Consider the following 12,771-nt stretch of genomic DNA (forward strand, 5'->3'; position numbering starts at 1 on the left):
TACAAATATATTTGTAAAACAAATAAAAATATGTAAATATTAATAGAAATATTTTCAGTAGTAAATACATGTAATATTTTTTAAAGCTTAAACCAAAGACTTTTCTAAGAATGTGTTAGATTTTTTAGATCTTACATTGAATAATTAAGAAGAGAAAGACGATAATCTAATGAAAGATGTGTTCATCTAAACAACACACCCAGCACTTCAATAAAAGATATTCTCCTAATTCCTTAAAGATAAAAAGAAATCATTTTCTGGCAGGATTACATTTCTTTAATTTGAAAATATGTCAGGTCCTTGCTATAACACTCTTTCACATACAGTAGAATTTACAGTAAATTTTCTTTCTTTTTATGAATCTTTTCATTACATAAGAACCACAGTGTTTGTGACAGGTGGCTTATTATATAAGTTAGTCTGTGGTAGGCAAGCTCTAAAATGGGCCCAGCAATCCCTGGTTCTTGGTATTCCCACCCTTGCATAATCTCGTTTCTTTAAGTGTGGCTGGATTTAGTGACTCATTTCTAAAAATTAGGAGCTAAGAGAGAAAGAAGGCAGGAAAGAAAGACCACAGTAGGTCCCATGATCCAACAGAGGGAGGGAACACTCCTAGGGTGACAAAATTGAAGTTGAGGGGGGAGGGGGAGGAGGAGGGAGGTTGGGGGATAATTGGAAGGGGACAAAGGGTACTAAAGCAATTTCTGGTAATGGGTATGTCCCCAGTATGAATCTGGCCCCCACATCATGGGCAGGAGGGGGGACAATCAGCTTTGTATCTCATGAACATTTGAAATAAATAAATAAATAAATAAATAATAAAAGTAAAAATTGTATGTAACAGATGTGATGGATGTCACTGTCAAGACTGGATTATATATATAAAAAAGAAAAACCCTGTAGTTTCAGTCTTGAAAACTTTCTTGCAGTAACTGGCTTTCTCCTCTCTCTCTCTCTCTCTCTCACCCCCACCCCCCAGTGACCTATAGGAGAGGCTGCTTGAAGAAGAGAGGTACTGTGGAATCAGAGGCCATGCGGAAGAGAACTGAGGCCCCCCAGCCAGCACCATCTGTCAACCAGGTGAGCAAGCCTTGCTGGAAGCAGATGCTCTAGCTCAGTCATGGCTGCCAATGATGCAGCGGCAGCCAACGGTTTGATTGTAGCCTCCTGAGAGACCCTGAATCAGAATCAACCAGGTAAGCCATTCCTGAATTCCTGATCTGGAGAAAACGTGCGATTTATAAATGTTTGTCGTTTTAAGCCTTTTGAAGGTTTGGAGTAATTAGTTACACAGCAATAGGTGACCTGTACATAATCTAAAGACCTGACTCTTGATGTCAGTATTATGAGAATGAATGAATTCAGAATCTCAATGTGTTATACTTTGGAGATCTGAACTGGACTAGAACAACATGGTGACATCACATTAATACCTTCATCACAAAGAAACAAATTTTTTTGACTCTTTTTAGCTGAATGGGATCACAGAGTTCATTTATTTTATCTTGAGATCTATGGAATCCACTGAATTGAATATAAATGCATAATTAAACTTCATTTGGAAACTCCATGTTTAGCGATGGATTAACCAATAAACAATGACATTCTTACCTCCAAAAAAGTACTTCTCGCTGGTTTTAACTTGAAGAGGACTATTAGTTCGAACTGCTGAGGCTTCATCTCCATCTATGGTGAGAATAGCAAAGTTTTCCTTGGCCAGGAAACGAACCTCATGCCACTGTCCGTCATTCAACCCGGAGCCTGGTAATACAAAAGCCAATTTCTTTTCTTAAGACGGTTTAGTTAAACGCAATTTTTAATATCAACAAAGTCAGCCTCTTACAAGTAAAAATTAAATATTTTCATCTAGGAAAATACAGTGCTGCTTACAAATCACATTGATATCTCATATTTCTTTAACATCATAAGTGGTTCTATCCCCCATTGGACAGAATAAGGCATAATATACCCCAAGCAAGTAGGAAAATAGTGTTAATATGCTGTTGGGGTATCTGGGGAAAAGAAAGCATTGAACAAAGTCATCAGGAGGGTGATGATGAACTATTTTAATTTAATAACTTATTTTCTGTTTAGCTTTGCTAGATCCCACTCTCAGATGAGAAAATGGATTTATGGCTTTTAGCGAATGTCTCTCTCTGTTTTAAAAATACTTATTTATTATTTATTTTATTGTTTATTTTCTCTCAATAACCACAGTTGGCAAGTATGTTTTATAAAAATTAAGGACTAAAGAACGAATGTGTGAGTATGTGAAGTTACATGTACTAATTAACCACTAATGATCATAGGAAATAATACCAGGATTATCTGATCATTTAAACATACGGTGTCTTTATAATGGAGATGATATTTAAACAGATAAAAATCAACAAAATAAATTAGCAATGCCCACTTCCGACAATCGCACTTCATTGTTGCTTGATACAAAGATTTTTGAAAACAATTTTATTGAACTGTTTGTCAGGCAGACAATTGCTTAAAGTTTCTGCTTAGTTTGTGTTCATTTTATAAAGACTAGTTAGAGAATTAAGGAGCAAACAGAGGAAAGCAGCCACTGAGCATAAGTCCTGGAGAGAATTAAGGAAACACTAATAGACAGAGAAGTCCAAGAGGGTCACAGTAACCTTCTTTGACCTTGAAAGGACTATGCTATGGCAAAGGGAAGAGATTTTGTTCTAGTCTGCTCCAGATGGCATAATATAGACTCCATGGGTGGAAGTTATGTGAGGATACACTTCAGTTTTCCAAAAGAAAGAGAAGCCAAGCAAGTAAAGGCATCCAAAAATAAAGTGACAGCAAATCAATGAACCACAGATGAAGGCTCCAAGCCCCTGATAATGTACACCAGGAGTCTGAAAACCACAGTTTATGGGCAAATTGCAGTCTCTGCTGCTGCCTGTTTTTATACAATTTTTGAGTTAAGAATGGTTTTCACACTTCTAAATGGCTGAAAAGAAATCAACTGAAAAATACTATCAAAAGAAGAATGACATAATATGAGAAAATTATACAAAATTCAAATTTTAGTGTCCATGTAAGATTTTACTGAAATATAGCCAAGCTCATTTGTTTATATGTTACGTGGCTATGATGACAGAGACAAATAGTTGCACAAGAGACCGTATGGCCCGCAAAGCCTAGACTGTTTACTGTGTAATCCTTTTCAGAAAAACAAACTAGGGATTAGCTTACACTCTAAAAAAGAAAAAAAAATTATGACCTGTTGGAACATAGAAGATATTCACATACCTGTAGTATTTACTCATATTTTTGTAAGTATTAGTACAAATAATCACCCCACAGATATTTTTCTTACTACTTTTAAATTTTAATTTAGTAATATTAATTGAGCACAATTTACTGCAATGACAGACAATACAAAATTCCTGTTCTATAGTAATTAATACAGAATAATTTCCAAATTATGAAAAATTATATGTAAGTATTTATATATGTGTGTATATAGATATTATATCCATGGCATAAAACAAGTAATAAGGGAAACAGCCAACTGAATCCCACCATCATTTTTGGCCTAGAATATTTCTATATTCTCTGGCTGGTTTTCCTGTTTCCACTCTATTCACTTACAGTCTATTCCCTCCACAAAAGTAATCTCATTTTTTTAAAAATGTAATTGAAATCACAGTCTTTCCCTTACAACAGTTTTCTGTTGCTTCTGAACTCGCTAAAAATACTGGCCAAAGTCCTTACAGTGACCTCAGATGGTATGTGAACCATCTGGAATGCCTTGTGTGAATCGCCTGCATGGTTTTTCTCCCTCATTTCAGGTCTCTGCAAATGTCATTCTATCAGTGGGGCCTTTTCCAACCCTTCTATATAAAAGGGCATTTTTCCCACTCCTCCAACATCACTCTTTTTCCGAGCTTTATTTTTCCTTGTCGCATCTCGCATTACCAAATCTATTGTTTGTTCACTTATTAGTGTATTTGTTAATTTTCTGTCTTCTACCACTCGATTATAAGTTCTCTGAGGTTAGGAATTTTGTCAGTTTTATTCTGTTAAAACCCAGCACTGGAAGCCACACCTGGTGCACAGTAGATGTGAATAAATAAGTGAATGAGTCTGAGGGGTGCTCTGGAGCAGGAATTTGGCATTCTGACTTTCATAGACAGCTGTGCTGGTGATGGAACACTACAGCAATAACAACAGCACTGGCATTTCTGACTGTGGTTTCCATGCTGGAAATAATCATGCAAAGGGTAAGCAATATTGTTCACTTTAAGTTAATGCCAGTAGATATCCCTATAAATCTTCACCATCCTAAATACATCAGTAATTGAGCTTGCCCAATTATCAAGTTATTTAATGAAGCATATCTTTCAGCCCAATGTGGCTGTCACCTGCAGACAGTGCCCACACATTGCAATGGCTTCCAGTGATGTAGAAAGAGGGACCGGCCAGAGTGCCAGGTGTGCATGGGGCAGCAGTTAGTTACCACAGATTCTCAGAGTCAAGGTGAAATAAACTATATGTGCCCCAATTCTTATATTAGGGTCTACTTTGGGGAACTTATGGGTTACTTTGTAAGACAGCTTCTCATTGGAAAAAAAAAGCATAATTTTAGTCCATGTTCTATTTCTGACAAGAAAAATACTTTCAGCAAATCATTTAAACTCAGTTTTTCTTCTCAAGTTGATCCCTTTGGATTCTCTTCACCATAGCAATTTGTTTTAAAGCACAAAACTGAATTTATTGTTGATTGACCATAGGAGTGCAAGGTTTTGATTTTGGTTTTGGTTTTTTGCCTTTATAATGTGATGAACCTTGCTCTGAAATGCATTTGGGGGACATGGATCTCAAGGACATCAATGTTACAAATGTTTGATCCCAAAATATAATCCAAAGAACCACACATCTAGAGAAAGTCACTTACAAAATACCTTCAGTTATCCTAAATGGTAGACTAGAAAGTCTTTCAGAAAATTCCTATGAAAATTTCATCAAGAAATTAATTTATAAATGGAACATCATCAGCTTAATTGTCCATGGCAGAAAGATACATTATTCTAATCAGATTAAAATCAAAAGGTTATTTTATTTTTTTCAAGGATCTTAATTCCTAGAGAAATTGGACTCTAAATTAAAGGAGCCTTATTGATAGCAGCCCCTGCTATACCTAAGCTTACACTGATTCCTATTCACTTTAATCCCAATTATTATTTAGAACTTTTACTGTTAATCATCAAGAGGTATGCCTCAGCAATCTATGATAGAAATGAGCCCCCAAATATAATGAAGTTCAATCTTAAATGTGGCAATGATGACCCAATTGCTCAAAAGAAAATATGCTGCTGCCTTTAAATTTTCTTTGTTCACATGTTATAAAAAAACAATAGCCTGAAGCCTCTCTCCAGAATAGAATCCAATTTTATGATCCCTGCATATATGAGTATTGAGGGTTCTTCAAAATGATCATGGAAAAAGAATTAAAAGATAATACGAATCTTTCTATGAAGTTTTTGAGGATCTCTCATATATACTGTTTTAGGCTCTAGGTGCTCTATGTGCTAGCGACTCATATAGATATGCTGTTCAAAGCTCTATGTGCTAGCCACACTTACAAGTGTTCTACTTGCATTTCACTCATTTATACCTCACAGGAAAAAAATTAAATTATTATCTTCATTATATAGGTGAAAGACTAAGTCTAATAAAGTGTAAGCATCACATAGTTGATAAATAGCAGAGCCTAGAATTAGAACTCAGATCTATCTGGTTCCAGAGCCTGAATTTTCACAACAGACAAACAAAAACCAAAACAACAAAACATGCTGTATAGCCCCTGTGCATCTATGATCAGAGTTATACTGCACATACACACACGCACACGCACACGCACACGCACACACACACGCACACACACACACACACGTGTTCCTTCATTTGCCACCACATCTGGAGAGGAGCTCCATTCCTGGGGCCGTCCTCATTTCATGCAGCATTGGGGCTAGAAATAAACTGAGACACCATCCAGTTTTATCTGCTAACTGTCAGTCATTTGCACCATCGGGTTTTTGTTGTGTTGAAGCATCACACGTACTATTTGTCTTTTAGTATTTTCTCACAATGTTCTTACCTTAAAATTGTATCTTAAATGAAAATTTTACATCACAGGTGTAACCAGCACATGCTACGATCTTTCTCCCCCAAGTCACATTAACATACACCTGTGAGTATTCACTTGGATCATTTCCATACATTGTGAAACTCTTAACAGAAAGTACATTGCATTCATTCCGCTTTACAACGGGTCCGTAACATTGACAATGCTATTTTTTTGTTAGTCTGCAGAACAAAGACCCTTATCCAGACCTTTTGATACCCAAATAGTTGCTATTCCCACAACTCAGAACTTAGCCATCTATTGTTAACAGTGAAAAGTGGTCCACAGATTCAGCATATATATCACCTATATTGTTTTTATTTATTTATTTATTTATTTATTTATTTATTTATTTATTTATTTATTTATTTATTTATTTATTTATTTATTTATTTATTTATTTATTTATTTATTTATTTATTTATTTATTTATTTATTTATTTATTTATTTATTTATTTATTTATTTATTTATTTATTTATTTATTTATTTATTTATTTATTTATTTATTTATTTATTTATTTATTTATTTATTTATTTATTTATTTATTTATTTATTTATTTATTTATTTATTTATTTATTTATTTATTTATTTATTTATTTATTTATTTATTTATTTATTTATTTATTTATTTATTTCTGGTGCAGGTGAGAGACCCAAAGGACTTTGTATGAAGCACGAACTAAAAACCAAAGTATGTGACCTTCCTACAAACTTGGTCCAGATGTGATTTGATGTTATCCTTTCCTGGGCCATCTGTCACTTGGAGGAAGCAATACAGAATTATTTCTGCTTCAGAGAAGCTATAAGGAATAGCTTTTTAAAGGGATTTTTTAAAAAAATTAACATTATTGTTTAATAATTTTTAATTCATATAAAATGGAACATTAACGAAATTTAAGAGCTTTTGGAATTCAACATATGAAATTTACTCAGAGTACCACAGTCAACCAGATCAATGCTATAAGATGTATGCTTATTTAGGGGAAAAAACACAATGTCTCATTATCTCAAGTCTTAGAAAATTTTCAAATCATAAATAACAAAGAACACATCACTAAACAAGAGTAAAGCAGCTCTTCTCATTTACTGTTAAAGAGATCTCAGTCTTCTATCCACAGAGAGTCTCTGAAGGGACCCACAGTCCCAGATGCAGTGGGGCCCTGGCAGCTGGACAGTGAATCAGGATGAGACTGAAAATGATGATGTTTATTAATAATTTAAAAAAGAGGCCATGCCTCCCAGGGCAAACATTCCCTGAGAGGCTCCTACATGCTTGGCACTGTCCACAGACACCGTTTGCATGACCATGTGAGCAGCGAGACAGCAGAAGGGCAGGTCACACATATGGTGGTAGTAAGAGGACTCACTGGTCTATGAGCCAGACAGCCTGTGTTTGCTCTGTGCCTTGCTAACCTGGGTAATTTTAACCTTTCTGTGCCTCAGGCTTCTCTTCTCTGAAATGCAAATAATAGCACCTACTGCAGAGGTTTGTTTTGAGTAGGTGAATTAGTAGTTGTATAGCATTAGAACAGTGCCTGGCACGTAGGAGGCGGTATATTTATATATATAGCAGGAGGTCAAAAAATAAAGAAACTTTAATTAGTCTCATTTTGTAGAAAAAGAAGCTGAGACTTAAATTTGGTAATTTTTCTTTGGAGGTTATTACCTTAGATTTATACATATTCGTGTAGTGATAAGTAAGTTTTCTAAAAATGAAAGCAATATAATAAGTCTTTACAATGTGGAGATCACAGTACAGTGACGTGGCATTAGACATGGGAAAACATTCCTGTATCTCAAACAAATTAGACAGAGGTGACGATGATCTGTTCCACCAAGATGCATTAGATGGTTCACGAAGTTATGGCAAAGACACTGATGTTAAAACTGCATGTGAAGAAATTAGAGGTGGAAAATGAACTTCTAAATCATTTATGTATGTAATTCTAAAAACATAGTAAATATCGTAGACATTTTCACCTACAACCTTAAAAGTTTATATAAACAAGAAAGTAAAAGTGTACTTAATTATCTCCTTAGGAAAATGGGTGGTTGCCTTATAGTTGGGTTCGTATCATATTCAGGCATATGTGTAATATGTCCCATCAGAGATCGAGGAAGGATTAGAACCCAGGGTGTCTGACTGACAGTCCCTCTCTCAAGAGGTAGAACAGCATAACAGACAATAACATGGACTCTGAAGTCAGACTGTCTGGATACAAATCTCATTTCTACTCACCTAAGAGCTGGGCCTTCAGCAAGTTAACCTCTTTATGCCTTAGTTTCCTGTTTTACAAAATGAGAATAGTGGGGTTACTTTGAGGGTTAAGTGTATGAGGGTAATTCAGAAAGTTCATGGATTCTCTCCTTCTGGAAATTCAATGTGTTATTCTGATCTTTCTTTTCTTTCTTTCCTTCTTTCCTTTTCTCTCTCTCTCTCTCTCTTCTTTCTCTCACTTAGAGTAAGGATGTGTTTCTCTTTCTGTTCCTGGCTTATTTCACTTAAGATAATTTTCTGTAAGTTTAGTCATGTTCCTGCAAATGTCAGAATTTCATTCTTTTTTATGGCAGAGTAGTATTCCATTGAGTGTATATATACACACACACACACACACACACACACACACACACACACACACCCCACATTTTCCTTTTCCAGTCATCCATCAATGGATGTTTAGGTTGGCTCCAATGCAGAGGGGGGAAATGGGGGGGGGGTAGCAAGAAATTGGTAAAGGGACACCAGAAATGATGACATTGTGTAATGTTAAACATTATCCTGACTTGAGCATCACATATTACACACAGGTATTGATAGTCATCGCAGTACCCTACAGATATGTACGAGCAATTATGTTTCAATTTTTAAAAAGTTCATGGAAAAATAGAATTAAAAGATAGTATGAATCTTTCCATGAACTTTATGAAGCCCCCTGAACAATGCCTGGCACTCGGTTAGTACTCAATAAATATTAGCATTGCTATTTATTCAGTGAGTGAGCCTAGTTCTCTAAATATCAACTTGGGTAGTTGTACTTTAATTATGCAAACATTAACCAATAAGAAATGATAAAAATGGTTTCTTTATAAACACTCCTTCCGTATATAAACCCTATAGTGCAGTATCAATGGTAGGGAATTTGATGATTTGGGAAGGTATATGGATATATCTCTTGTTAATATCAACAGTTTTGAAATCCAATTTTGAGCTGTACAATAAAATCAGTCTTATTTCTTCATAATTACTTATTTACTTTCTCCTTCCAAAAATGTGTTTTTCCACTAGTTATTCAATAGATGTGGTTCTGAATGTTTGAAATGGTTTCAAAAATTAAATCCAATTCCATGCAAGGACTTCTCATTGTGACTGACTTTGAGCAGATGATATAAACTGTACAACATATTTTCCAAAGTATTTTTGTTTTAAAAATATAGACTATTGTAACAGTTTTCATTTAATTTTATGTTTAAAATGATTTCATTTTTTATAGTAGATATCATCAGTTATTCAATAATTCATAATAATTCATAATGATAAAAACTGTTCAACTTGACATTATGAAAATAAACCAGTATTTTTACAGAGCATTTTAACTTAAACTCAACATCTTTGACCCATGTTCCAGTTTCTGGTATTATTATTATTTTTTTTTCCATAAGATAACTAAATTATTTTATGTTTTTTCTAACATCTCTCTAACGTATAACTGTTAGAAAAACTTGTTTAGTATGCAAATTTAAAATGTTAATGAAGCATTTTCTATCTCTGCTGTCTTTCTAATGGTATTATTTTTAAAGTAAGACTTGAGGTGGTTGCTTCAATTGAACAAGAAGAAACAGATGTTGGTCTTATTAGAGACAAGAAAAAAAGACTGGTTTAATGAATATTGAAAAAAAAGAAAGTATTTAAAATATAGTAGAAAACCAAGATGTAACATCTGTTGGAAAATGCTTCAAATAAAATTACAGTGACTAGAGTTTTCAGTCTTTTGCTCAATATTCAGCCTTTAGAGAAAAATTTACTAGAATACGAATCCATCTTTAGGCAGTTACAGAACTCTATGATGTGCTAATGATGCATTTCATGAGTTATATATTATCTATTTATGCAATAAAAAGAAAAAAGGGAATATATATTTGTACATAAATATTCCATGTATTACATTTTATATTATCTACATAAATTCCATATCATAGGAAAAGTGATCTAAGTCAATCTTTCTCATTTTCACATCTCAGTCCAAACCACCTTATAAATATTATTGATCATAGTCAGATAAATCCTGTAATAAGGTCCTTGGGTAGCCATAAGATACTTTCATTTTCTTAAACTAAAGAAACTGCCAAATGCTATTCTGTATAGGTAAAAAGGCAGAAAGTCACTTTGGAACATGTCTTTTTTTTCCGAAAGAACCACTTGAACGGAATCTTTAAGAAATATATTGGGTAGAGCATATTTCATGGCATTTTTTTTTTTATGTATGTTGCTAGAAATAATCACTACACTTATTTCATATATAGAATTTTAGGGAAGGGATGGATTTTTTTTTTTTTTTTAATCTGGCAGCCATCATCTTCCAAGAAAGAAGTGACCTAGATTAGTGGTTCTTATCTTGTCTGCACGTTAGAGTCATTTGGGGAGCTTTTAAAGTTCCACATTGATATTTCCAAATCATTACTGAGAGAAATTAGAGAGCTAAATAAATGGGGATATGTACCATGTAATTCTAATCAAAATTCTAACACTGGTCTTTGTAGAAATATAGAAAAGATTCTGAAATTTACAGGGAAATGCAAAACATCTCAAATATTTAAACTAATCAAACAAATTTATCACTTGATTTTAAGATTTTATTATAAAGTTACATTAATCTAGAGACAGATCAGAAATAGACCCACATATATGTGGTCAATTGTTTTTTTGACAATGACAGTACGGCAATTAAATGGAGAATTAAAAGGTTTTCTTTGTTTTTCAAAAAAATGGGGCTAGGACAATTAAATAAATATTGGGAAAGATGTATTTTGATTTCTACTTTACACAATAAAACAAAAATTTATTCTAGATGAATTTTAGACCTAAACACAAAAATATAGAATGTATTCAGGACATTGGGAGTGACAGAAATTTCCCAGAGGATATCAAAATCACTTGATAAATTGGGCTTCAGGAAAATTAAAAACATTTGCTCATTAGTAGACATGGTTAAGAACTTGTAAGGCAAGACAGAGACTAGAAGAAAATATTTGCAACACATACTTGAAAATAGAACATACCAAAATATACTAAATGCTCTTACAAATCAATAATTAAAAGACAAAAAGGGACAAAAGTTGTGTCACAAATAGAGATCTATTAATTACCCATTTGCACATTTAAAATGCTTGACATTATTAGTCATCAGGAAATTAAAACAATGACATACAATTTTATACTCATTATGATGACTAAAAATAAAAAAGACTGAGACTAGGATTGGGATGAATTTGAACTCTCACACCTTGTTTGTGGGAGTATAAAGTTGCACAATCACTTTGGAAAATTCTTTGGCATTTTTTTAATCGAATTAAATATACATTGATTCTATGACTCAACAATTCTTGTCTTAAGTATTTATACAACAAATCAAAATGTATGTGGCAAAAAAACTCATGCAAGAATGTTTTGGCAACATTATTCATGACAGTCCCAAACTGGAAATAATTGTATACCCATGCAGTGTATACTCAAACAACAAAATCCTGCTGAGTAATAAAGAAGAATGAACTAGTAATACAAGCAATGGCAGGAACAAATTTTAAAAACATTGTGTTGCATGAAAAAATGTAGACACAAAAATAACTCACTATATGAATCCTATTATATGAGAACAGGCTAACCTAATCTATGGTGATAGAAATCAGAACAGTGGCTGCCTAAGAGAGGTGGTGGTTGAAAGTGGGAAGACACTGAAAATTGGCATAAGAAACTTTCTGAGGTAGTAAAGATTGTCTATATCTTGGTTCACGTGTTGGTTGACTAAGTATATATTTATCAAAACCCATTCGATTGTACTTTTCAGATTTGTGCATTTTACATACAGTTGATCCTCATTATTTGCAGATTCAGCATTTGTAAATTTACCTACTTGCTAAAATTTATTTGTAAGCTCCAAATCAACACCCATGGTGTTTTGGGGGTCTTTGGACTTATACATAAGAGACTGGTGACAAATTTGAGTTGCTCAATGCACAAGTTTCCAACTGAGATCCGACAAGACCATGCCACGTTCTGCCTTCTTGTTTCAGCTGTTATCCTGTAAAGAAGTGTTCTTTTTATTGTGTATTTAGTGCCATGTGGTGGGTTTTTTTTTTTTTTTTTTTTTTTTTGTGCTTTTTGTTGACTTTGCTGTGAAAAGTAGTCTCCAAATGTGGTGCTGAAGTGCTGTCTAGTGTTCCTGAGTGAAAGAAGACAATGATGTGTCTTACACAGAGAAAATGTTTCTTAGATAAGCTTCTTTCAAGAATAGGTTATGATGCTGTTGGCCATGAGTCCAATGTTAAATCATTGATATATATTAAATAAGGTCACCTTAAACACAAACACACATAAAACAAGGTTATGTATTTATTGGTTGAA

General features: G+C 33.7%; 1 protein-coding gene across 1 annotated transcript in view; it reads right to left on the reverse strand.

Moving 5' to 3' along the window:
• Nucleotides 1-12,771, reverse strand: part of LOC103592123 (contactin-associated protein-like 2) — a gene marked incomplete at its 5' end in the record, with an annotated part of 252,742 nt that overhangs the window by 96,670 nt on the left and 143,301 nt on the right. The window contains one exon of the mRNA XM_008574721.1: nt 1,612-1,761. Within this exon, the coding sequence (XP_008572943.1) occupies nt 1,612-1,761 (150 nt within the window). The remainder of the gene's footprint in view (nt 1-1,611; nt 1,762-12,771) is intronic.

This window comes from Galeopterus variegatus, unplaced genomic scaffold (genome assembly GCF_000696425.1).
Source record: "Galeopterus variegatus unplaced genomic scaffold, G_variegatus-3.0.2 Scaffold1093, whole genome shotgun sequence".
NCBI lineage: Eukaryota > Metazoa > Chordata > Mammalia > Dermoptera > Cynocephalidae > Galeopterus > Galeopterus variegatus.